Source organism: Lolium perenne, chromosome 3 (genome assembly GCF_019359855.2).
Source record: "Lolium perenne isolate Kyuss_39 chromosome 3, Kyuss_2.0, whole genome shotgun sequence".
Lineage (NCBI taxonomy): Eukaryota > Viridiplantae > Streptophyta > Magnoliopsida > Poales > Poaceae > Lolium > Lolium perenne.
The window spans coordinates 47,307,943-47,331,619 of record NC_067246.2 but is presented as its reverse complement, the minus strand read 5'-3'; the positions used below and the strand labels follow the sequence as shown (position 1 = coordinate 47,331,619).

General features: G+C 44.3%; 3 protein-coding genes across 3 annotated transcripts; 2 read left to right on the top strand and 1 right to left on the bottom strand.

Annotated features, from left to right (window-relative positions):
- The first annotated feature begins 125 nt into the window (after positions 1-125).
- On the top strand, positions 126-4,663 carry LOC139837870 (uncharacterized). The gene is made up of 3 exons (XM_071827176.1): positions 126-1,172; positions 1,682-1,804; positions 2,588-4,663. Exons 1-3 carry the CDS (start codon positions 126-128, stop codon positions 4,661-4,663), a joined length of 3,246 nt encoding a protein of 1,081 aa, XP_071683277.1.
- Positions 4,664-6,176: 1,513 nt separating this feature from the next.
- Positions 6,177-16,647, top strand: LOC127341363 (disease resistance protein RGA5). Its single transcript, XM_051367173.2, has 4 exons — positions 6,177-6,550; positions 6,707-7,586; positions 13,358-13,438; positions 14,375-16,647. The coding sequence occupies exons 2-4, from the start codon at positions 6,754-6,756 to the stop codon at positions 16,203-16,205; spliced, it is 2,745 nt and encodes a 914-aa protein (XP_051223133.1). The 5' UTR covers positions 6,177-6,550; positions 6,707-6,753; the 3' UTR covers positions 16,206-16,647.
- On the bottom strand, positions 16,283-22,594 carry LOC139837869 (uncharacterized). The gene is made up of 9 exons (XM_071827175.1): positions 22,327-22,594; positions 21,241-22,236; positions 20,916-21,190; positions 20,472-20,624; positions 20,366-20,385; positions 19,961-20,208; positions 19,175-19,296; positions 18,732-19,033; positions 16,283-16,451 (listed from the first exon to the last, which is right to left on the bottom strand). Exons 1-9 carry the CDS (start codon positions 22,592-22,594, stop codon positions 16,283-16,285), a joined length of 2,553 nt encoding a protein of 850 aa, XP_071683276.1.
- Between the last annotated feature and the right edge of the window lie 1,083 nt (positions 22,595-23,677).

The following is a 23,677-nucleotide window of genomic DNA, read 5'->3' as shown; positions in this document are numbered from 1 at the left end:
CATCCGAGTAGATTCAATACTACCTGATCATATTGAGTTTCTATATGGTATCAGGCCGGCTCTTCCGCCGGTAATCTGATCGCAAGCTTCGACGTCGCCGCTGCTGGTCGCCTCGCCCAGCCGCCATGGCGTCTTCTTCACAGCCGCCGATAAACCTCGGCCTTCCGCCGCGCGAGCTCCTCACCAGGGACAACTATCCCATCTGGCGCTCACAGGTCCTGCCCGCAATCCGCGGCGCCCAGCTCGTCGGCCTACTTGATGGCAGCGATGCCGCTCCGCCGACAGAGGTTGAGATCGCTCCTGCTGATAAAGCTACCAACACTGCTGCAAAGATGGGGCCGAACCCGGACTACGCCTCCTGGCTGTCTCGGGACCAAATCGTCCTCTCCTACCTACTGCAGTCTCTCTCCCGCGAGATCCTGCCGCATGTTCATCGGCTTGAACACACCGCCGGCGTATGGCGTGCTCTACACGAGATGTTCGCCGCTCAGAACGAAGCTAAAGTCAACAACCTCCTTGTTGCTCTTGCCAACACCAAAAAGTTGCAGATGACGACCTCGGAGTTTCTCGCCAAGATGCAAGGTTTTGCAGATGATCTTATTGCTGCCGGACACCCCCTCACCGATCGTCAGCTTGTGTCCTATATTCTTGCTGGTCTTGGTGCGGACTACAACGCCCTGGTGGCTGCTCTCGGCGTTTCTCCTACGCCGATCTCCCTGAGTCTTCTCTTCTCCCAGCTGCACGCATATGATCAAAGGCAGCTGATGCTCAACGGTCCGTCCCCACCCGAGTTCGAGACCTCTGCCAATGCTGCTAACCGACAATGGCGTCCCCGCTCTGGCAACAACAACTACGCCAGAAATCGTGGTGACCGCGGTGACCGCGGCGATCGTGCCGCCGTGGCGACCGTGGGGAGCGCCGTGATTTCCGCCGTGATGACCGTCCGTTCTATCAGGGCCGTGGAGGAGGCCGTGGACCCTCTGGCGGAGGGCGAGGCCGTGGCCGAGGACGGCGCCGGACTACGCCTTGGGTGGATGTCACTTGCCAAATATGCAACAAGGAGGGCCATCCCGCCAAAGATTGTTGGTCTCGTTACTCTGAGGAGGATGAATATGGTGACAAGGAAATCCACGCTGCCTACGGTGTCGACACAAATTGGTATCAAGATTCTGGTGCCACCCATCACATTACAAGCGAGCTCAACAATCTGACCTTCCGAGACACATACAAGGGCTCCGACAGGGTCAACACCGCCAATGGGCAAGGTATGAATATTTCCCATATTGGTCATTCAATAGTTCGTAACCCTACTCGAAATTTCCACCTTCGCAATGTCTTGCATGTTCCTCACGCCTCTGAAAATTTGCTCTCCGTTCATCGGTTCACATATGATAATGGTGTCTTTATCGAATTTCACCCCTTCTTCTTTCTCATCAAGGATCAGGTCACCCGGAGAATCATCCATAGAGGACGGTGTGTTGGCGGCCTCTATCCTCTTATTTCCTCCTTGGCGTCTTCAGGATCTATGAAGCATGCTTTTGTCGCCGCCAAGCTTGATCAGTCCCAGTGGCATAGTCGTTTAGGTCATCCCTCTTTAATTATTGTTAGACAAATAATAAGTAAGCATAAGCTTCCATGTGTTAGAGATACCAGCATTGTGTCAGTTTGTGATTCTTGTCAGCAAGGCAAGAGTCATCAACTCCCCTACCCTGTTTCTACTAGTGTGTCTACAGTTCCTCTTCAGTTAGTTTTTTCTGATGTTTGGGGTCCTGCCCCTACTTCTGTTGGACGACATGCTTATTATGTAAGCTTTATCGATGATTATAGCAAGTTTACTTGGATTTATTTGCTTAAACACAAGTCTGATGTTTTTGATGCTTTCGTCAATTTCCAAAAACTTGTTGAACGCAAATTTGATAGGAAAATTCTTGCAGTTCAATCTGATTGGGGGGGAGAATACATTAAACTCAATTCTCTTCTTCAGACTCAGGGTATTTCCCACCATGTTTCATGTCCACATGCTCACCAGCAAAATGGCTCCGCTGAAAGAAAACATCGCCACATTGTTGAAGTAGGTCTCTCTCTTCTTGCTCATGCTGGTATGCCTTTAAATTTTTGGGATGAAGCTTTCCTCACAGCCACATATCTCATCAATATGCTCCCTAGTCGTGTTATTAATAATGACACTCCTGTTCATCGTCTTCTTGGTACACATCCTAATTATTCATCTCTTCGTGTCTTTGGTTGTGCTTGTTGGCCAAATCTTCGTCCTTACAACAAACGCAAACTTGCGTTTCGTTCCAAACAATGTGTTTTTCTAGGCTACAGCCCTCGACACAAAGGAGTTAAGTGCCTTGACGTGCCCACTGGACGAGTTTACATCTCTCGAGACGTCGTTTTTGATGAGACAGTTTTTCCCTTCAAATCCCTACATCCTAATGCTGGTGCTCTTCTTCGAAAACAAATCCTTCTTCTTGATCCTTCTCTTTGTAATTTTGAGCAGGGGGTCGATACTACTGATGATTCTATTATGGAAAATACTCATGCTATTAACCCATCTACAAGTGTTGTTCCTTATGATCTGCAGGGTGCAGCTCGTCGAGACGTAGCAGCAGACGAAAATTCTGGTCAAAACAGTGCTCCGAGCAGCTCGTTTGACTCTTTTCCGCAATCAGGAGAAAACAACAGCAACACAGACTTCCAGGTGGATTCTCCGACAGGATCTGCCTCGGGATCCTCCCAGGTGTCCTCGGGATCTTCTTCTGACGCCTTGGGATCACCGTCTGCAGCGCCAGGTTCCGCGCCAGTGTCAGGCGGGCAGAGTGCCCCGCGCGCACATGGGCGGGACGCGTCTTCGTCCTCGTCCGGATCTTCTGCGGGCAGTTTTCCGCATACAGCGCACAACTCCGGTTCAACAGCACATAGCGATGCCGCAGCGGATCCAGGCGCGTCGCGTTCCGCGCCTGTCTCGCCAGGACCAGCAGGCCGCACAGGATCCGCTGCTCCTTCCTCACGTGTAGCTCCGCCTGTGTCCTCTCAGCGTCCAAATACACGTGCATCCAAAGGAATTGTCAAACCTCGTGAGTACAAAGATGGAACAGTTCGTTGGCTTTTGACGGCTGCAACAGATGAACCAGCTAATTTACAGTCTGCTCTTGCTGATCCAAATTGGAAGGAAGCAATGGATGAAGAATATGATGCTCTCATACGCAATAGAACGTGGAAATTGGTACCACCGCGTGAAGGCAAAAATGTCATTGACTGTCGATGGGTGTATAAGGTTAAGCGTAAGTCTGATGGTTCTATTGACAGGTATAAGGCTCGTCTTGTTGCTAAATGTTTTAAACAGCGGTATGGAATTGATTATGAAGATACTTTCAGTCCTGTTGTCAAAATTGCAACCGTTCGTCTTGTTTTGGCTTTAGCTGTTTCTAGAGGTTGGAGCTTGCGACAGTTGGATGTCAAGAATGCGTTTCTTCATGACGTTCTGGAAGAGGAAGTATATATGAAACAACCTCCTGGGTATGAAAATAAAAGCACACCACATTTTCTGTGCAAGCTAGACAAGGCGCTCTATGGACTAAAACAGGCACCTCGAGCATGGTACTCTCGGTTGAGCTCTAAGCTACTTGCTCTTGGTTTCTTTGCTTCCAAATCTGATGCTTCCTTATTCATCTATCGTAAGCGCAATATTACCATCTTTATGCTTATATATGTGGATGATATCATAGTTGCTAGTTCCTCTCAAGCTGCAACTGATGCACTGTTGAAAGATCTGAGTCAAGAGTTTGCTCTGAAGGATCTTGGTGATTTGAGTTTCTTTCTGGGTGTGGAAGTACAGAAAGTTGATAATGGTATAGTTCTCAGTCAGTCCAAGTATGCTCATGATATTCTGGAGCGTGTTGGTATGTTGAATTGTACAGGTATGCCCACACCGCTGTCTTCTTCTGAGAAGATTGTTGCCCAGCAAGGACATCCATTGGGTCCAGATGATAGTACCAAATACAGAAGTTTAGTGGGAGCTTTGCAGTATCTAACTCTCACACGCCCAGATATTTTCTATGCAGTAAACAAAGTTTGTCAGTATTTGCATGCTTCCTATACTGTTCATTATACTGCTGCTAAGAGGATTTTGAGATATATCAAGCATACCATGACAGTTGGGCTAACATTTGTGAAGTCTGCCTCCACACTTGTCAGTGCTTTTTCTGATGCAGACTGGGCAGGATGTGTTGATGATCGTCGATCCACTGGTGGATTTGCTGTGTTCTTTGGACCAAACTTGATTTCTTGGAGTGCTAAGAAGCAAGCTACAGTGTCCCGGTCAAGCACAGAAGCAGAGTATAAATCTGTGGCTAATGCAACGGCTGAGATGATGTGGGTCCAGTCCTTGCTTGCTGAGTTGGGTGTTAAGCAGCGACAGACACCTTGTTTATGGTGTGATAATTTGGGAGCTACATATTTATCAGCAAATCCTGTGTTTCATGCAAGAGCCAAGCACATTGAGATTGATTTTCATTTTGTCCGAGAACGTGTGTTGAGAAAGCAGCTGGAGATACGGTTTGTTCCTTCTAAAGATCAAATTGCTGATGGATTCACTAAACCATTGCCTTATCGAGCTTTTGAAGATTTCAAGCATAATCTCAACTTATCGAAGTTGTGATTAAGGGAGGGTATTAGAGATAGTTTCAGGAACCGACCAGGTCTAGTAGTATGAGTCCTAGACTCTGTAGAGTTCGGAATATTGACGTTGTAATCTCTCCCGTATCCCTCTGTATCTCCCTTCTATATATACATGAGAATAGAGCCATCGGAGATCATCCGAGTAGATTCAATACTACCTGATCATATTGAGTTTCTATAAAGCCAGACACGTCGCCGACGACGACTCTGTTGTCACCGTACACTGCCTAGGATCCGCATTGGGAGACGCACACCTGCTGTAGACCCGATCCGGTTCAGACCAGACCGTCGCTACTAAATCATAGTCCGCCATGCACGGGCGAGAATACATATGGGAACGCACGTAATAGAACTTGATCGATCCTTGCTTGTTTGATCAAACTAGCTCTACATGGCCGTATGCATCAGGAGAAATTTCGATTACCTCTTGTACACTCGGTGAGTTTTCTTGCTTACATCGATATGCAATGGATCGGGATCCCAGATACCACACACTAGCTCGCTCCGTTGAGCCAAGGGTTTGAGAGACGTTGACGAGATGGAAGTGATGATCTAACTCCAGGTAAGCATCGATCAGGAGGCCGTCGGCCTAGAGCAGTCGAGATCACGCGATAATGCTCTATCCATATGTTTTATCATATTATTTTACCGGATGTGGAGCCGATCGAATATTGACCGGATGCAGATTCAAGTGTGGAGTATATCGGATTACAGATTTAGACCATAAACGAAACGAACTCGGATGAAAACGAATAAACTTTCAGATAAATAAGTGCAAAAAGACTTTATTTTATTTTCACCATGAAAATAGTGTACCATTCAACAAATACCCATATCCGAATCTGTATAGGGTGGATTTTAATTGTTGCATATCATATCCTTAAAAACCGACAAGGATACGGATTTGAGGTGAAAAATATATGTACCATTTACAACCGGTCATACCAGCATCGGCTCTTACGCTCTATTCACATATGGTGGTACTCTATAACCGGTGTTGGTTTGTTGTTTTAGTGATGCACATGAAATTTAAACACATACCGATTTGTTGCGCATGTTGTCTGTGTCTGTAATAGGTATTGAGGCTCAGGTAAAACATCGAATCTCAAGACCACTATTGCAGTAAGATTTGAACATCAAAGAAATTGATACTCGTAACTGAACATAAGAAGTCAAAGTGTCTGGTGATGAAAATATTCTTGCTGCCACCCGTTTATTAGTTTTCTCCAAATATGTATCATATTAGTTTAGGATTTTGGTTAAAATGAGCTTAACAAGTAACTTTACTCGCTGGAGTGACATAATTTTTTCTTCATGGGTTAGTATATAATGGATGGTGCTCACTAAATTTTGGTTCCTAACAATGACTGTACCTTCTTTTGGTTACATTGAGCAGATCCAACAACACAAACAATCGAGAAGCCCGTAGCAACGCATGGGCATTCAACTAGTGATGGATAGAATGGAAACGAACGATAATTCTGATGCCGCGGCCGTCGGCACAAGCCTCCACGATCGATCTTATCGAAATACTGCTTTGCTTTCTAGTCCACACGGGCCTCGATTGCCATCATTTTCTTTTGGCCATTTCGTTCACTCGCTCTGGAGCTCCACTCACTAGCACATGATTCGAAATTCCCAGTTACAGCTGACTATCAGAGGTTGTGGTCCGTAAGAGAAGTCAAAGTCGAACTAGGCGGCTACGCGTTTCCATGGCTAATAAACCATCGCCTCTTAGTTCATTTTATCAAAATCCCCCGTACATCTTCCCCGTCGCTGCTGTGCTGCACTTCAGCACTTGCATCGCCGGTGTCTGATGTGACCTTCTGTTTACAACGACATCTCCACCTCAGATCGATCCTGATAGGTACGTGCTTCTCCTCTGCCGTATGAGGCGGCCGCCTCCTCGCGGCCATGGGATCGTCCGAGTTGTACCATGCTGAATGTAGTATAACTTGTTTTTTCTACGGAACTTTGGGCTTACATGGATTAATTGGTGCGGTTTCCCCGCAAAATTGTACAGCATCCACAGATTCACACAATTAACCGAGCTAGCAACTCCTGCTAACCATGGAGGCGGCTGTGGTGAGCGCCGTGACGGGGGCCCTCAAACCCGTCGTGGAGAAGCTGTCCGCTCAGCTTGGCGACAAGTACAAGCGTTTCAAGGGGGTGCGCAAGGATATCAAGTCCCTCACTCATGAACTCGCTGCCATTGATGCATTTCTCATGAAGATGTCGGAGGAGGAGGATCCTGACGTGCAGGATAAAGTTTGGATGAATGAGGTGCGGGAGCTGTCCTATGACATGGAGGACTGCATCGACGACTTCATGCTAAGTGTCGATGACAAGGACGCTAAGCCAGACGGCTTCATCGAGAAGATGAAGCACTCGGTAGGGAAGCTGGGCAAGATGAAGGCTCGCCGTCGAATGGGTAACCAAATCCATGATTTAAAGAAACAGATCACTGACGTGGCCTGCAGGAATCAAAGGTACAAGACTCACCAAGCCTATGCCAGCACCAAAAATGCAACCGTCGTCGACCCTAGGTCTCTTGCAATCTTTGTGCATGCCTCAAAGCTGGTCGGAATCGATGAACCCAAGGCTGAGATAATCAAACTTTTGATAGAAGAAGATAAACATGCGCCAATGCAACAACAACCGAAGATAGTCTCAGTTGTTGGGCCCGGAGGTATGGGCAAAACTACTGTTGCAAACCAAGTGTATCAAGAGCTCAATGGGCAGTTCAAGTGTCGGGCCTTCTTATCTGTGTCAAGAAATCCAAACATGATAAACATACTGAGAACTATTCTAAGTCAAGTTAGCAACCAATGTTATGGTAACACAGAAGAAGGTAGCGTGCAACAACTCATTATGAACATCAACCAATTCCTACTAGACAAAAGGTACGTACTTTCTCTATCTTTTCCTTTCGCTTCTACTCCCTCCGGTCGGATTTAATCGACACAGAGGGAGGCATTCGCATGCATGTCAATAGCAGGTCCGTGCGTCAATTAATAACGTCCAGAGGTAGTACTTATCATCTTCGTGGGTATGCCTTATAGGGATGTGAAGGGCGAGGTTTTTTTTATCACTATGTGTTCTAAGAAGCTGGTGGGCTGTCCTAGTACACATTCTTTTCCAAAATAAAAAAATTGACACCATAATATAGGAAACAGATTTTTTTGGAAAAGAAATAACAGATCAGATGGTCCAGATGGAACAATATTTGTTGACTAGAGTAGTACTTTTTTCACCGGAGGGCAGATGAATAAAAAAACCAGCCTAATACAGGAAATTTCTTTATACTAGTTTGATATTCTTAACCCACCTTATACTAGTTTCCTGGTTTAAACAATCCATGCATGTGAATAATAAATTTGGATCTCAGGAATGGTAGACAAAAGAAAAGTTATATGTAGGGTGCCAATATTTATTTTCTTGTCTCTAACAAACGGGAATGGAGAAAAATTTAAAGTTGAGTGTCTAAATCTCAATCAAACGATAATTTATTAAATCATAGCAGATTTTTACAAATTTGGTCATATGTGTCTACAGATTAAAAATGCTGTAATAATTTGCTCACATAGTGGAAACAATATGCGCTTGTATTCAGAGTTTGAGAAATGTAAATTTCAGCATGGGTCAACGTATGATTGATAGTTGGCGTGGACTGAGATTGACCAGATTCTTAGTTGATTGTCAATTAGAAAAAACAAAGTTTAAAAAATGTCGCAATAATGAACATGCAGTGTTGTCGATTTCAGACCAGAAGGTTCTTGGCTCGAGCTTGATGTGAATTACTGTATTTCTTAATTCAAAATTTCAAAACTTTTAATATTTTATAATTCATCTTGACACCCCTATGCCTTTCTCAATTGTCATCTCATATCTACACATCTCCCAGGGGTTAGGGCTCACATACACTACTCTGGGCCATCTGGTATGACATTTTTTACGCATGCATGTGCTATGTTTCGGTCGGTTGAGATTCAACCGATTAGCCGCCTCCTGAGCCATCCAAACTCACTTAAGCCTGAGATGTAGACCGTCCAATCAATGCAACATCAAATCTCCTGACATAACATTTTTACGTGTGTATGCTCACTTGCAGCATTTTTCTTGTAGTATGAAAAAGTGTGTAGTTATATTGCGACATTTCAAACACGCCCATGTAGAAAAAACAGTAAGGTATGCACAATGTCATGTTTGGAAGGACAAAAATATCGCCTGCCTAGAGGGGGTGAATGGGCAATTTAAAACTTTTATGCTATGGGCTATTGGGCTTCAATAAATCCAAAATAAAGCTAGCGCTTAATTTATCAAGCACAAAACATAAATATATTAGGTTCAACTATGTGCAACAAACGACTTGCGTTAAACAAGATAAGCAACTATATGATAGCAAGATATATAACTTCAAGTGCAGAAGTAAAGAGCTCGGGTATAAGAATAACCGAGGCACGTGGAAACGACAATGTATCCCAAAGTTCACACCCTTGTGGATACTACTCTTTGTTGAAGCGGTGTGGAGGTACAGTGCTCACCAAACACCACAATGGCTCACAGTATTCTCTTTGATCCTTCCCACCAAAAGGAAAGTCATTGGTCCACTATGGGACCCTTAAGGGCAGCCATCAAAATTGTGCAAGCTTTGGCAGTCTCCACAACTTAATTAGAGGCTTCCAAGACACTCACTGTGAGCTTTACACCACAACGACCGAGCTCTGTGGCACAACCAAGCCACTAAACCGTTTAGGGTTCCAAGAACCCGAGACGAACAAGCTTCGGTACAAGCACCCGAGAGTAATTAGCTTCTCCATTTTCACCAACCGAATTTTCGTGGAAAACTCAAACCGATGCACCAAATGAATGGAAAGAACACAAAAAGTTCTCAAGTCCTTCTCTCCAAAAATCCCACCACAAAACTAGTGCTATGGAGTACATGAGAACAATAAATTTCTCCAAGATCTAGAGTCAATAGGTTCCCTCACTTAGAGGAGATATTGGTTGGTAAAATGTAGATCAAGATCTCCCATCTCTTTGCCCTTAAAATGATTCAAGAAGCATGGGAGAAATAATTAGACAAAGGCAAGCTATTCAAAGTCAAAACAAACTAGAGAGAAACCGAAGCAACTTTCTCCACTTGGGGAAGGAGGATTTATATAGGTTTCTCCAAAAACTAGCCACTGCAGGACTTTACTCCGGAGTCCATGGCCTAGAGACACCGGAGTCTCCAGTCTGGCCGAACCAGCCTCCGAACCAAAGTATCCCGGCCAAACTCCGGACTGACTACAAAACATTGTGTGACTTGGTGCAATGTCGAGCAATAGGCACGGATTCTATGTATCCTTAGGCCGAAGTCTCTGGCGTTTGCACACCAGAGTCCCCGATCTAAGGACACTAGAGTCTCCACACAAAACATGCAGAAGCAACTAAAACCAAAACCCTAGGAGCTTTCACATCCGAAATTTGAATAAGATGAAACCAATTTTGTTAAAAATATTAAGGACCATCAAGGGAGAAAATAACAAATATATAGAGGTCTAGAACCTCCCTCACCAAGAAGCCGGTAAGCAGCAAATTTTTCATACGAACTCTGTTTTGAGGAACTAAAGCTTGTCATTAAAATAAACCCAATCTCCAAATCCACACATAGTTAATATCAAAACAACAACGAGGAAAGATGTTTGAGCTCTCTACGAACGATACAATCAAGTTACACAATCGATAAGGGGTAGTATGACTATCTATCCTATAACTCAGTCTCTCAACTAACAACAAGAGACCTGTAAAAAATAAAACATATCAAGGACAAACCTTTGCCTTGCGCAATACACTTGAGCTAGATGGTGACGATCTTGACATCTTCAAATTGAGTTGCCTTTCTTGATTGTTCTTGCCTTGGTCAAGTCTTGCAAATTGCTCCCACATACTCTACTATGGGAAAGCCTTGTTTAGAGATATCTTCACATGTCTATCATCACCACATGAATGGCAAGCTTCAAGCATATGATCTCTTTGATATGACTCATCTTGAACTTGCATTTCATTTCTTCTCTCTTCTTTATGATGACGTATTGAAGTGAACTATGAATGCTCGCATAACTCGTATTATTCAAGACATGCTTGCAATAGGATAAACTCTCATATGACCATCCTTTGGGTCACTCGTTGAATAAAACCTTCGTCATCACTTGATTGTCTTCACATTCTTCTTTCAACCTTGAACCCAACATATGGTTCAAGTATGGCATATGGCCAAAACCTTCAAATATAATTCAATGCAAGCATCAGTTCATAGGAATTGTCATCAATTATCAAACCACACATGGGGGCTCCATGCTCTTTCACCGTTGGACACAAAAAAAATGAGAAAATCGGTCCTAACATATGCAACATGAAAATCCAATATATGAATCATATGTGGCAAAACATCTGCAACATTAGAAGCATCTCCCTGGATGTAGACTTTAGAAGCATTGCAACATGACAACATTGTGCATGCAGCAAGCAAGTTGTGTGCTTCCAGCATGTCAAAACACTGCCCACATCATTCATTTCCCTCATCTCACACATCAACAATAGAGGCTTGAAACTTCTGGAATCGAAGTCGTCGACCAGATATCTGGCACCCCGGTGCGCGCTTGGAGCCAGACATGGTAATTAACCCTAGATGGCAAGACAATCCCCCTCCTAGTCATTATATTATCTAGCCCTGGTGGTGTGGAGATAGCTGGAATACATACTTCCCTTCAAGCTCTAAGATGATGTTGTCAATAGCGAGCTTGCCACCCATTGTCTGAGGTTGCACAAGAGAAGAAATTCAGCGAGGACAAGAAAGCAACAATTGATAAAGGAGTAGCAACCGACATATGTAGAGCAGAGGAGTAATAGGCAGAACATGGAGGAGCAGCCGTAGAAGTGGGAAGGAGAGGAGAAACAATTGATCGGGGTGAAGGAATGGGTGGTTGCCAAGTAGTCGGGAGAGCAGACATGTTAAGGATGACAGTGTGGAGGAGACCAATTGATACTTCAGTTGGTGGATTTTAATTGTTTCTATATTTTTTTAAGTCATCCTAGTCCATCATCTTCTCTGGTACATTCAACATTTTTGGCCCAAAATAAGTGGCCCTGAGGCAGGCTCAACCATACTAAGTAATTGAGGCTAATGCATAATTTCATTTTCTATGAAGATGACTGACTTACATGGTTTATATACTTTTTCGATGAAGGGAATATATTAATATCAAAAGATACCAATTACATTTGACCTCTGCAACAACGCAACACCCTAATGGTAGTACGGATGCACACAGCCAAAAGAGAGAAAAGAAAACTAAGAAACAAAAGTCCCGCTACAGTATCCCAGGCCTAACAACACTAATACATCCACCAACAAGATAACACCTGAAATACAAACTCTCCAAAAGCGACGCCCCCAAGAAGGGAACAGTGCTCTAGCACAGTCGTCGCCCGACCAAAGATCTTAGGTTTTCACCCTGAAGATAGTCCCCGCTTTCAAAATAATGCCTCCAACAAGGTCATTGCCAAGCACAACCAGTTAAGGCCAGACCTTGGGTTTTCACCCATGAAGCGAGGACTCTGAACTTCACATGTGTTGTCGCCCCCACTTTCATACCACAGCTGCGAAGTCCAGAACACCAAGCAAGTCCCTCAACAACGCGGAGACTTGAACCTTCCTTAGCTAGTCCTCCAATCCGGCATTCATGATAGTCTCTTCTTCTGATTTCATCATGGACCAAATGTCATTTGATGTCAACACAGAACAGAGCTTCGCGCCGCTCCCTCCAGAACCAAACGTTCGAAATAAAAGGATGGGTGCGCGCGACCGAATACCACCCGATCCAGCAAACTCCAGGCAAAAGATGCGTTGTTCCATTCGCCGGCGGAGCCTTCCGGAAGTCAACACTCCGGCTAGATGAAAAAAGATCAGCATCCGGTAGGTATTCATCTCCGCAGAATAAGAACACTAGGACTACCACCTTCAAGCTCGAAGCAGGCGTACAGGCCCCCACGCCGCCATCCGCCGAACAACTACGACGAAGGAGGACTCGGTGGACGGCGGCCGCCGCAACCACATCATCCTCTCCTCGCAAGATCGTGGCCCCCTTCCTCGCGCCGCCAGCTGAAGCCGGCGATGGATCTAGGCGGGCACTAGATCCAACAGCCGCCGCCACCATCCATTGCCGGAGGCCGTGGAGGAGGAGCAATCGTCGCTCGTCCAGGGTCGCCGCCCTAAACACAGTGCGCATCGAAACCAGTGGCCGCCGCCCCAGCTGCCACTGCCGGTCGCCGCCACCATCAACCCCCTGGGCACGTTTGGCGTCGGGGCGTGCTAGCACCGACGGCAGCGGCGGAGGGAGAGAGGGCACGGGAGGAGTGCTGGCGGTGCTAGGGTTTGGGGCCTGGCGTCGCCCTGGGGAGCGACACGAGGAGCGGACCTGATGTCGCCAGCTTCCGATCCAACTATATACTTGTTGACGGTTGACCAGTAAATCCTGACATGGAAAATTTTCTAAGAACTATCCTTGGCCCATTAACTCGACTATATATATACTCTTGCCATGTCTGGATTCAAGTGTCGGGCCTTCTTATCTGTTTCGAGAAATCCAGACATGGCAAATATTCTAAGAACTATCCTTTGTTAAGTTAGTGATCAAGATTATGCTGCCACGAAAGCAGGGAGCCTACAACAACTCATCATCAAGATCAATGATTCCCTAGTAGACCAGAGGTGCAATTTCTATTCCGTGCCTACTTGTTGTCCTAATGTATAAATAAGAGAGTTATATATATATTTCACAGGAAGATCATACTAGGAATCTGCCATCTGAATAATATTTATATTTGTATTTTGATATTTTTAATAAGTTATTCGGAATGAATGGCCATATGCACGCTAATGTTCAAAACAAACTATTATATATAGAGTATATGGAGAGTACATACAAAAAAAGGTGTGTGATGTAGATTAGCGGACCGAGATTAAAACTTACCACTTCAATAAAAACGTAAATATAGTCTTTTTGTCTAGAAAAATATTTACCTCTTTCTATCCCAATCTCTTGTTTTATCCTTCTCTTCCCACCACAACAGATGTCGCTACAAATTCTTATGCCCGAACCTACATACATAAAGATCGAACATTAGGGAATCTCCAGTAGTGTCCAAATTTTGTATTCCCCACTTGTGTGTGCATTAGACGGCTACTAGCAAATATTTCATAAGTTGTACCTTTGAGTTTAAGCAAGCACAAAAAAATAGGGGAAAAATAAATAGTCTAGGATGTAAAATGAACTTTTTTCCTATAAAGTCTGTACATTTATTTCATCTTCACTTTGGAGAGTTCCACACCTAGTTTTGGCTACGTATCATTACCATATCTACGATCACTGCACACTGCTAGGTATGTGTGAATAATCTCCATGATGCTTTGATCATTCTTCACACGTTTAAATTGCTGCTTACCTCTCCTTTCTAAGAAATACCAAATTATCAGGCACGCCACACGTGCATACACGGATTAAGTATATACCATACACTTGTGCCACAATCATTCTTTATCTTGCTTATGGTGCCAACACAAATGAGTTCCATTTGTTGATTCGTTTACTTACTAGTACACTATTATGTTAAGGCCACAGGAATAATACCACTTATATATGTGCAGGTATTTTGTTGTCATTGATGATATATGGGATGTGGATACATGGGATGTTATTAAGCATGCATTCCCCATGAACAATTGTAGCAGTAGAGTAATCACCACTACTCGTATAATTGATGTTGCAGAAACATGTCGATCATCATTCAATGGCCATGTTTATAATATAAGGCCTCTGGATATAGTGCGCTCAAGGCAGTTATTTCGCAAAAGGCTATTCAACTCCGAAGAAAATTGCCCTTCATACCTTGAAGACATTTCTGATCAAATTTTGGAAAAATGTGCTGGGTTACCTTTGGCCATAATTGCTATATCTGGTTTGCTGGCTAACACAGAAAGAAGGGAAGATCTATGGGATCAAGTGAAAGATTCAATTGGTCGCGCACTTGTAAGAAATCACATCATTGAAGGAATGATGAAGATATTGTCACTTAGTTACTTTGATCTTCCTCATCATCTAAAAACTTGTCTCCTATATGTAAGTATATGGCCGGAAGATTCCATTATTAGGAAGAAGGATCTAATAAGGAGGTGGATTGCTGAAGGAATTATTCACAAAGAAGGAAGCTATACAACACATGAGATAGGAGAGGTGTGTTTTACTGAGCTTCTCAATAGGAATTTGATCCAACCTGGAAATACAAATGATTATGGTGAGGTGAACTCATGTCGAGTTCATGACATGATTCTTGATTTCATCATATCCAAGTCCATAGAAGAAAACTTTGTTACCTTACTTGGTGTTCCCACTCTGACAATTGGGACACAAACCAAAATTGTTCGTCGACTCTCTTTGGAAGTGAGCAAACAAGGATATTCAACACTACCAACAAAGGGTTTGGTATTGTCTCATGTACGTTCACTTAATGTGCTTCGGACTTATGATGAAATCCCTTCTTTGGAGGATTTCAGACATTTGCGTGTTCTCGAATTGAAGAATTGCAGTCGTTTGAAAGGACATCATCTCGAAAATATATTGAGGTTTTTCCAGTTGAGGTACTTGAGCCTCAAACATACAATAATATGTGAGCTTCCGGAACAAATCGGGCGTTTGAAGTGCTTAGAAATATTGGACCTAAGAGACACTGAGGTGAAGGAATTACCTGCATCTATTGTTAATCTTGGAAAATTATCACATCTATTTGTTGACCGTGGTGTTAAATTTCCTGATGGGATTGTGAATTTGCAAGCGCTGGAGACATTGAAAGGGGTCACAGTCTCCAAGCAGCCACTTAACTTCATATGGGGCATTGGCCAGCTAAACAATTTGACGAATCTCGTCCTTCATTTTGAAGTTGATTCTAACTATGAGGATATTAAGGAGGAGCACAACAAAGCTCTTGTCTCTTCCCTGTGTAAGCTAGGCACCCAAAACCTTCGCTCTCTTACTATTTGGAAAGGGAGCAACCTCTTGGAGCAACGTTTGAGCCTAGTTACCTTGGAGAGACTTATTACCAGGTCTTGGTGTTCAGCCATCCGGGAGGTTCCAAAATGGGTGAGCTCCCTCAAAAACCTCCAACAGCTACGCCTTAAAGTGCAGGGAGTGAAACAGAATGATCTCAACATCCTTGGAAGTTTACCCTCTTTGATCATTTTGCATCTGAGGGAAGTAACAAAGTCAAACGAAAAGCTCAGAATCAGCAGGGAAGTTGGGTTCCGGCTCTTGAGGATTTTTATTTATGATGCAAATTATAGCCTGTTAGATCTGATGTTTGAGGCGGGATCTGCGCCCAAGCTAGAAAAACTCCATATTTCTTTTGTCTGTGTAGGTAAAGATGTACCTTTGGACTTCGGAATTGAGAACCTCCCCTGCCTCATTACTCTCAAAATTCCGTGAAGGGCAACGATGGCAGTGTTGAGGCTGTGTAGGCTGCTATAGAGAGAGCAGCCAGCACACATTCCAGCAACCCTTCTCTACTCTTTGAGAGAATTCACGAACGGGGTATCCCTGGGAGGTACTAATTGCAGATAGAAAAGAGTTCTCCAGTGGTAGCAGCAGAGATGTTGCTCTGAAGTCTGGTTCCCACTAAGATAGATGTTGCTCTGAAGCTCCTGTCTTTTCGAGATAGATGTTGCGTCATATCTGGTACAGATGTTACTGAGATACCAAGGTAACCTGTGATTCTACTTCGTGCTGTATGTCTTGTACTTAGTCTACAGTTGCAGTGTCATATAGTTAGCTGCTATGTAGCAAGGTTTGTGCGGCGCGTAGTGAAGTGTGCTTCTAGTCTATGTATGCAATATGTGTGTTTCTTTCAAAGAAATACCAGTTTATTCAATTGTGTATTTATGTACTGTGGCTTGCTCTTGGTTTTGCCAAAGGAGTTCAGTTCATGTTCTGTATGTCAATGTAATAAGAAGCCTTCCATGACACGCTCTGTTTGTGAATGGGCTGCGCGTAAGGAGACGATGCTAACTAACTCTGTTGGATGTCCAAACAATCTATCCTCGAAGCTTGCCAAGGACCATCCGGAACTTAGTGATGAGCAACTAGGTCAGTGAGCCAGACAGGGCAGCAGCAGAGTATGAAGCTCTGCTTCCCACTGCACTTCAGGCATAAACCCAACACTAACTCTGAAGCTCTTCCCTTTTCTTCCATTGCTTCATAACTTCTTTCGGAGATTGGTGTTGCTCCATACCATATTAACATGTCGCTAAGATACCAAGATAACTTGCGATTTCTCCTGCATGTTATATGCCTTGTACTTGGTCAACAATTGCACAGAATAATTTAGTTTCAGCTGCTCTGTAGCAATGTTTGTGTGGCGCATAGTGAAGTGTGCTTTCAGTTTATGTAATATGTCTGTTTCACTTGGCGAACTGTAGCTTTGTACCGTAGCTTGCTCTTGGCTTTGCGAGAAGGAGTTCAGTCGATTCACTGTGTGTCAGTGTGAGAGACGGCTCTATGTTTCGCATGGCCCTAGGGCGAAGTCGACAACAAGGACCCTTAGGGCTACATACATGTGTATGTGTATATAGATTTAACTATCAACCACACATTTTTAGTCTGAGATGTTTAATAATGATTGGTAAACGCTTAAGCAATGTCATTTTACGACCTAAAGAGTAAATAAATAGCAAATTAAATTCCTATAACTCCATCAACACTACTTGAAGCTAGAAAAACTTATTTAAAGCACCCATTTATGATCCAATAAACTCATCTTCTCGTTATTTTTTTCTTTTTCTCAGCATCGGACAAATGGTTGTTAGGCAACATTTAACACATAAAGCTGTGAAGAAACTAAATACATGAAATTAGGCTTTTGGAAAGAACACTAACAACATAACATGCTTCGGCGAATCAGTGGAGGTATGGGTGACAGACAAGGAATTGATGTAGAAATTAATGTTGTCATCTACAAGTCGAATCCAATAGGATTAGAAATGCCAGTCCTAGTAGAATTAGGATTCCTAGTCATAGTCTAATTCGCACCAACAGGGATGCTTCAGTAAATAACAACAAAGATCACAAAGAACTAAAGAGAATTAAAGGAGGCTCCTAAGTGTGGACAGAGGTGAGGGCCTAACCTGAGGTGGAAGGAGGCTGCAGGGAGGAATTCTCTCTTCTTAGGGTTACAGAGATAGAAGCACCTTATATAGGTCAGGACTGGGCTGGGCCAAGTGGGCCACAACAGAGAACAAGAAGACAGCCCAACAGATACATCAACAGTTATCCAACACTCCCCCTCAAGATGGGTGATAAATGTCAATCATTCCCATCTTGGCACAGGCAAGATTACACTCCTTTGAGCCCAGTCCCTTTGTTAAACAGTCTGCCACTTGTTGTCCTGATCTCACATAAGCCAATGAGATAATCCCTGCATCAATCTTTTCTTTAATAAAGAATCTGTCTATCTCCACATGTTTAGTTCGCTCATGCTGGACAGGGTTATTTGCTATGTTTATGGCAGACATATTATCACACCACACTTTCAAGCTTCCTTGCCTTAAAATTTTCAGCTCTCTCAGAAGGTTTCGTACCCACAACATTTCACCCAGGCCCTGTGACATAGCTCTGTACTCAGCTTCGGCTGTTGATTTCGAGACAACAGATTGTTTCTTACTTCTCCATGACACCAAATTTCCTCCAACAAAAACACAATACCCTGAGGTGGATCTTCGATCATCTAAGCAGCTAGCCCAATCTGCATCACAATATCCATCTACATTTAGGTGTCCATTACTTTTAAACAACACTCCTTTTCCCGGAGTGCCCTTCAGGTATCTCAAGATTCTTTGAGCTGCTTCCAAGTGTCCATCCCTCGGATCATGCATATAGCGACTCACTACACTCACTGCAAATGATATATCTGGTCTCGTGTGGCATAAGTATATTAGTCTTCCAACAAGTCTTTGATACCTCTCCTTGTTTATGGGTTCTCCAGACTCTGCTGTGATTTTAGTGTTCTGGTCAATAGGTGTTGAAGCCACTCGACACCCCAGCATGCCCATATCATCTAAGAGATCCAATGTATACTTTCTTTGAGATAGTGATATCCCTTTTGATGATCTTGCAACTTCTATTCCAAGGAAGTATCTAAGTTTTCCCAAATCTTTCACCTCAAAGGCCTGACTCAAGCATCCTTTCAGTTTTGCGATTTCCACAACATCATCTCCCGTGATGATAATATCATCAACATACACAGCAAGGATAGTGATTTTCTGCTCCGAATGTCTGTAAAATAAGGTATGGTCTCCATTGCATTGACCATATCCCATGCCACACACCACTTGTCTGAACCTGTCAAACCAGGCCCGTGGAGATTGTTTGAGACCATATAGAGATTTCTTCAGTCTACATACCTTCCCTTTAGTTTCAGGTCTGACAAATCCTGGTGGCATCTCCATATACACCTCCTCTTGGAGATCACCATGCAGAAATGCATTTTTGACATCAAGTTGATGCAAGGGCCATCCGAAATTTGCTGCACAAGAGATCAATATTCTGACAGTGCTCATTTTTGCCACTGGTGCAAATGTCTCATCATAGTCAATGCCATAAGTCTAACTATATCCTCTTGCCACAAGTCTTGCCTTATATCTCTCCACTTTTCCTTCTGCATTTTGTTTTACAGAATAGATCCACTTACAGCCTACTGTATTCTTTCCTTTAGGGAGATCTGTCAACTCCCATGTTTTATTTTTCTTCAAGGCCTCTAACTCTTCCATCATAGCATTGCACCATCTCGGGTCCAACCTGGCTGCCTTCCAATCCTTAGGAACAGATACAGTTTGCAGTGAAGCAACAAAAGCCCGAAAAGAGGGTGACAATGCCTCGTAAGAAATATAATTTCCTACGTCATAGTCATCATAACTCAGTCGCTTTGGGGGCCCAACTTTCCTTATCCCTTTCCTTATTGCAATTGGCAAGTCTAGGCTATTATTGGACTCAGTCTGAGATTGATTCTCCTCTGCAGCATCTACACTTGTGCTTCCTTGATTTTCTGGTCCAATGGGTTGCTCCCCGCCCTGGTCTTGTTGCTCCTCCAAAGGCATCTACTTGTTCCCTTTGTACTTGTCTTCTAGAGTACACAAGTGGATTCTGCAGCCATCTTTGTGGTGGTACAGGTCTAGGTGGTGTAGGTGTACCAGGAATTACAGGAATCTCCGCAACAATAGGAATTTGTTGATGTTGTTGTTGGTCACCATCTTTCTGCTCTTGATCACCACCTTGCTGTTGCTCCCCCTCTTGAGCATCACCAAGATGGTCAAGCCCCTGGAACAAGCCACTAAGATCACTCTCACCGTCATAAAATGGTTCTGACTCGCGAAACGTAACATCCATGCTTACAAATGTCCTCCTGTCAGTGGGACTCCAACACTTGTAACCCTTCTGTCTGGAGGAATAGCCAATAAAGATACATTTGATAGCCCGATGATCTAGCTTGCCAACAGATGGCCTGTGATCCCTTACAAAACATGTACAGCCAAAGAGTTTGGGTGGTACAACAAAGTCATTGTTATTTAGAAGGAGTTGGCAGGGAGACTGCATACCTAGAATCTTTGAAGGCATTCTGTTGATCAAATATGTAGCAGTCATAACTGCCTCACTCCATAAGAATTTGGGAACATTCATGGTAAACATAAGAGATCGAGCCACTTCAAGAATGTGCCTATTCTTCCGCTCAGCAACTCCATTCTGGGGAGGAGTGTCAGGACATGAAGTCTGGTGCAGTATACCTTGCGAAGATAAGAAAGCAGCAAAAGGTTTGTTGATATATTCAGTACCATTATCAGTTCTGATCACTTGCACCTGAACATTGAATTGGTTTTTCACATAGGCACAAAAACTCTGGAAACAAGTGAACACTTCATCTATGCGACGCATAAGATAAATCCAAGTCATTCTGGAATAGCAGTCAATAAAAGTCACAAAGTACTTCATGCCACTTACTGACACAACAGGACACGTCCATACATCAGAGTGCACTAACACAAATGGGGATACACTTCTGATCCCTCTACTAACATAAGAGGTTCTCGTATGCTTAGCATATTCGCAGGCATCACAATATAATTTGGTTTTGTCCACTCCATTCATTACATCAGGAAAGACACGAAACATTTTATCAAACGCCATGTGGCCCATTCGATAATGATGAACTAGTGCCATACTCTCCTTTCCTCCAACAATCGCAGCAAGCACAGAACTAGCATCATGCCCCATCTTGTCACGATCTATGTGCCAAAGACCTCTATGCCTGGTTGCAGTCCCAATCTTCTTGCTGCTCTCCCTTTCCTGAATTAAACACATATATCTATCAACTATTATACGGTAGTCCTGCTGATCAATCAGGGCACTTAGAGATAGCAGATTTACTGGAAAAGCAGAACATGTAGAACTGATGACAATTTTATGTTGGGTGTACATTGCACCGACCCCTCCCCTTTTATAGATTGTGCTGTGCCATCTGCTGTTTGGATAGTGCCTCTATGTGTGGGAGGATACTGAGTATAAGAGTCAAACTCACTAATATTTCCAGTAACATGTTTGGATGCTCCAGAATCAAGAATCCAATCTGAATTAGCATTATGAGTGGCTATAGAAACTCTATCAATATTACCTTCATCTCTGTAGACATAGTGGGCAAAGTTCCCAAAGGTTGCTTCATTTTGTCCTTCTTCCTTGGATTGTCCCTGAGAGGTACTGGTAGTTGACTCTGAAGCTGCTGCCATATGTGCCTTGGGTGATATAGCGTGCTGCTGTCCTCCACCCCTGCCATACTGATGTCCATATGGCTGTCCACCACTTCTGCCATAGTGTTGTCCACCACCTCTTCCATACTGCTGTCCACTACCTCTGCCATCACCTCTTCCTCTGTAGCTTCCTCTGCCATGTGTGTATCCTCCTCTCCCCCTACTGGGTGTAGCAAAGGAGGTACACTGATGCTTCAAGTGTCCCTTCTGCCCACAAGTATAGCAGTCTCTCATCTCTTGTCTCTCGGTAGTGTAGAAGGTCGGATGAGGGACAGAATCACTTCCCTTTGTCATATTCAGACGCACTTCCTCTCTGGACATAGCTGCAATGGCTTCTTTGAGAGAAGGGGTAGTGGTTTGATGCAGTAAAGCAGCCCTTCTCCCCTCAAAATCTTGATTAAGACCCTTCAAGAACTTCATGACTCGCCGACGTTCAATCCAGCTTGCAGCAGCACTCACACATTCCCCATGGGCAAGTTCTAGAGGATCAACATGATCTAAATCTCCCCAAAGATGCTGCAACTCAGCCACATATGCCATCACAGTTTTGTTTCCTTGTTGCAAGTCATGCACTTTATCCTCAATCTCAGCAATCAACATAATGTTCCCCTTTCCAGAATAAAGATTTGATAGGGTGTCCCATACCTCTGAAGCTTTTGTGAGTGCCTCTACAGAAGCAGCAATGTTAGGGACCAAAGAGTTAAGCAACCATGCCACAATCAGAGAATTTATGGCATTTCACTGTTTCCATTCCGAACTGGTCTTGTCTGCTGGTTCTGCAGCTTCACCACTCACACGTTCATCCAGCCCTTTCGAGTTCAAAATCAACAGCGCCCTCCTTGACCACCGGAGATAGTTGGCCACTCCTTCCAACTTGATTTCGTTCGCCGGCAGCTCAAGTTTCTGACCGATGTTAGTATGGGGAACGATTGCTCCCCCTCCAGCAGATCCTCCTCCATCTCCTTTGTTAGTGATAAGTTCTGCCAGCTTCTCCAGAGCCTTGGCCAAATCCCTGTTGTCCCCCATGCTTGACACCAAACTAACCTCTCAGAATCACCAAAGGACTTACCCGCAGGATGCCTCTTCGTCTCCTTACTTGTCACTGTCTTTCCCTCCTTGCCGCCGTAGCAGCCTGCTCCCTTCCTCTTCCTCTTCCTCCTAGCTGCCACAGCAGACTAGGCTTCCAGATCGGCAGTCCTTCCCGTCGTTGCCCTCACTGCCCCTTGCTCTGATACTATGTGGACAGAGGTGAGGGCCTAACCTGAGGTGGAAGGAGGCTGCAGGGAGGAATTCTCTCTTCTTAGGGTTACAGAGATAGAAGCATCTTATATAGGTCAGGACTGGGCTGGGCCAAGTGGGCCACAACAGAGAACAAGAAGACAGCCCAACAGATACATCAACAGTTATCCAACACTAAGTTGTAGATAACAACCGAGAGATTTGCCGAGCTACTAGTTGTGTCCATGTACGGGAGAGTCCATCAAGGGATCACCTCCAGGCTAAGCTGCTTATGTAGGGCTGCTAGCAAATCGATCAACCTGATTCAGGAAGCTAGCTTTGCGCGCATGTATTTTTGCTCTGAGCCATGACGATCTGAAGGGTAGAAACCAACAATCATGTAAGGACAACGTACCTATGAGGACAGAGGCGACCAAAGGCATGAGGATGCTGCGAGCTGGCCAGGCGCATATGGAGTCCCGACGCACGCCACCATCATGCGCATGTGCCGCAGTCACCGATCAGTCCTCTTGTGTGCTCCAACTTTTCCTTTCCTCCTGCCCTGCTCCCGATTGCTGCCCTGCTTCGCCCAACATGAATAACGGCTGGACAGAATATACAAGGGAGGATGAAATCCTGCCCCCCCTAGGTGTGGGACCTGGGTCAGGGCCGACCATGCTGAGAAGCTTCTTCCATGGAATTGAGTTTGTGCTCGGCGATTTTGTCAGCCTGTTGTACCTGTTTACTAACACTCTGTATTGCTGGACCAAGTTTAAGCAGTAGTAATTAGATACAAGATATAAGTCTGTTGCAATCCCTGTCTTCTCATTGCTTTGACGGTGTGGTATCGCCGTGTGGGGTCGCCACCGACCACCCTCTGTCCGCACCGCA

Coding starts and splice junctions, on each gene's coding strand:
- LOC139837870 (XM_071827176.1), top strand. CDS start 126: ATGGCGTCTTCTTCACAGCCGCCGATAAACCTCGGCCTTCCGCCGCGC. Junction 1,173..1,681: donor AAATTGGTATCAAGATTCTG/GTGCCACCCATC, acceptor GATTCTTGTCAG/CAAGGCAAGAGTCATCAACT. Junction 1,805..2,587: donor TTGGACGACATGCTTATTAT/GTAAGCTTTATC, acceptor TATGATCTGCAG/GGTGCAGCTCGTCGAGACGT.
- LOC127341363 (XM_051367173.2), top strand. CDS start 6,754: ATGGAGGCGGCTGTGGTGAGCGCCGTGACGGGGGCCCTCAAACCCGTC. Junction 7,587..13,357: donor CAATTCCTACTAGACAAAAG/GTACGTACTTTC, acceptor TTGTTAAGTTAG/TGATCAAGATTATGCTGCCA. Junction 13,439..14,374: donor GATTCCCTAGTAGACCAGAG/GTGCAATTTCTA, acceptor ATATATGTGCAG/GTATTTTGTTGTCATTGATG.
- LOC139837869 (XM_071827175.1), bottom strand. CDS start 22,594: ATGGGGGACAACAGGGATTTGGCCAAGGCTCTGGAGAAGCTGGCAGAA. Junction 19,297..19,960: donor GGAGATTCCTGTAATTCCTG/GTACACCTACAC, acceptor TCTCTTGTGCAG/CAAATTTCGGATGGCCCTTG. Junction 16,452..18,731: donor GAACCCATAAACAAGGAGAG/GTATCAAAGACT, acceptor CATCTGTACCAG/ATATGACGCAACATCTATCT.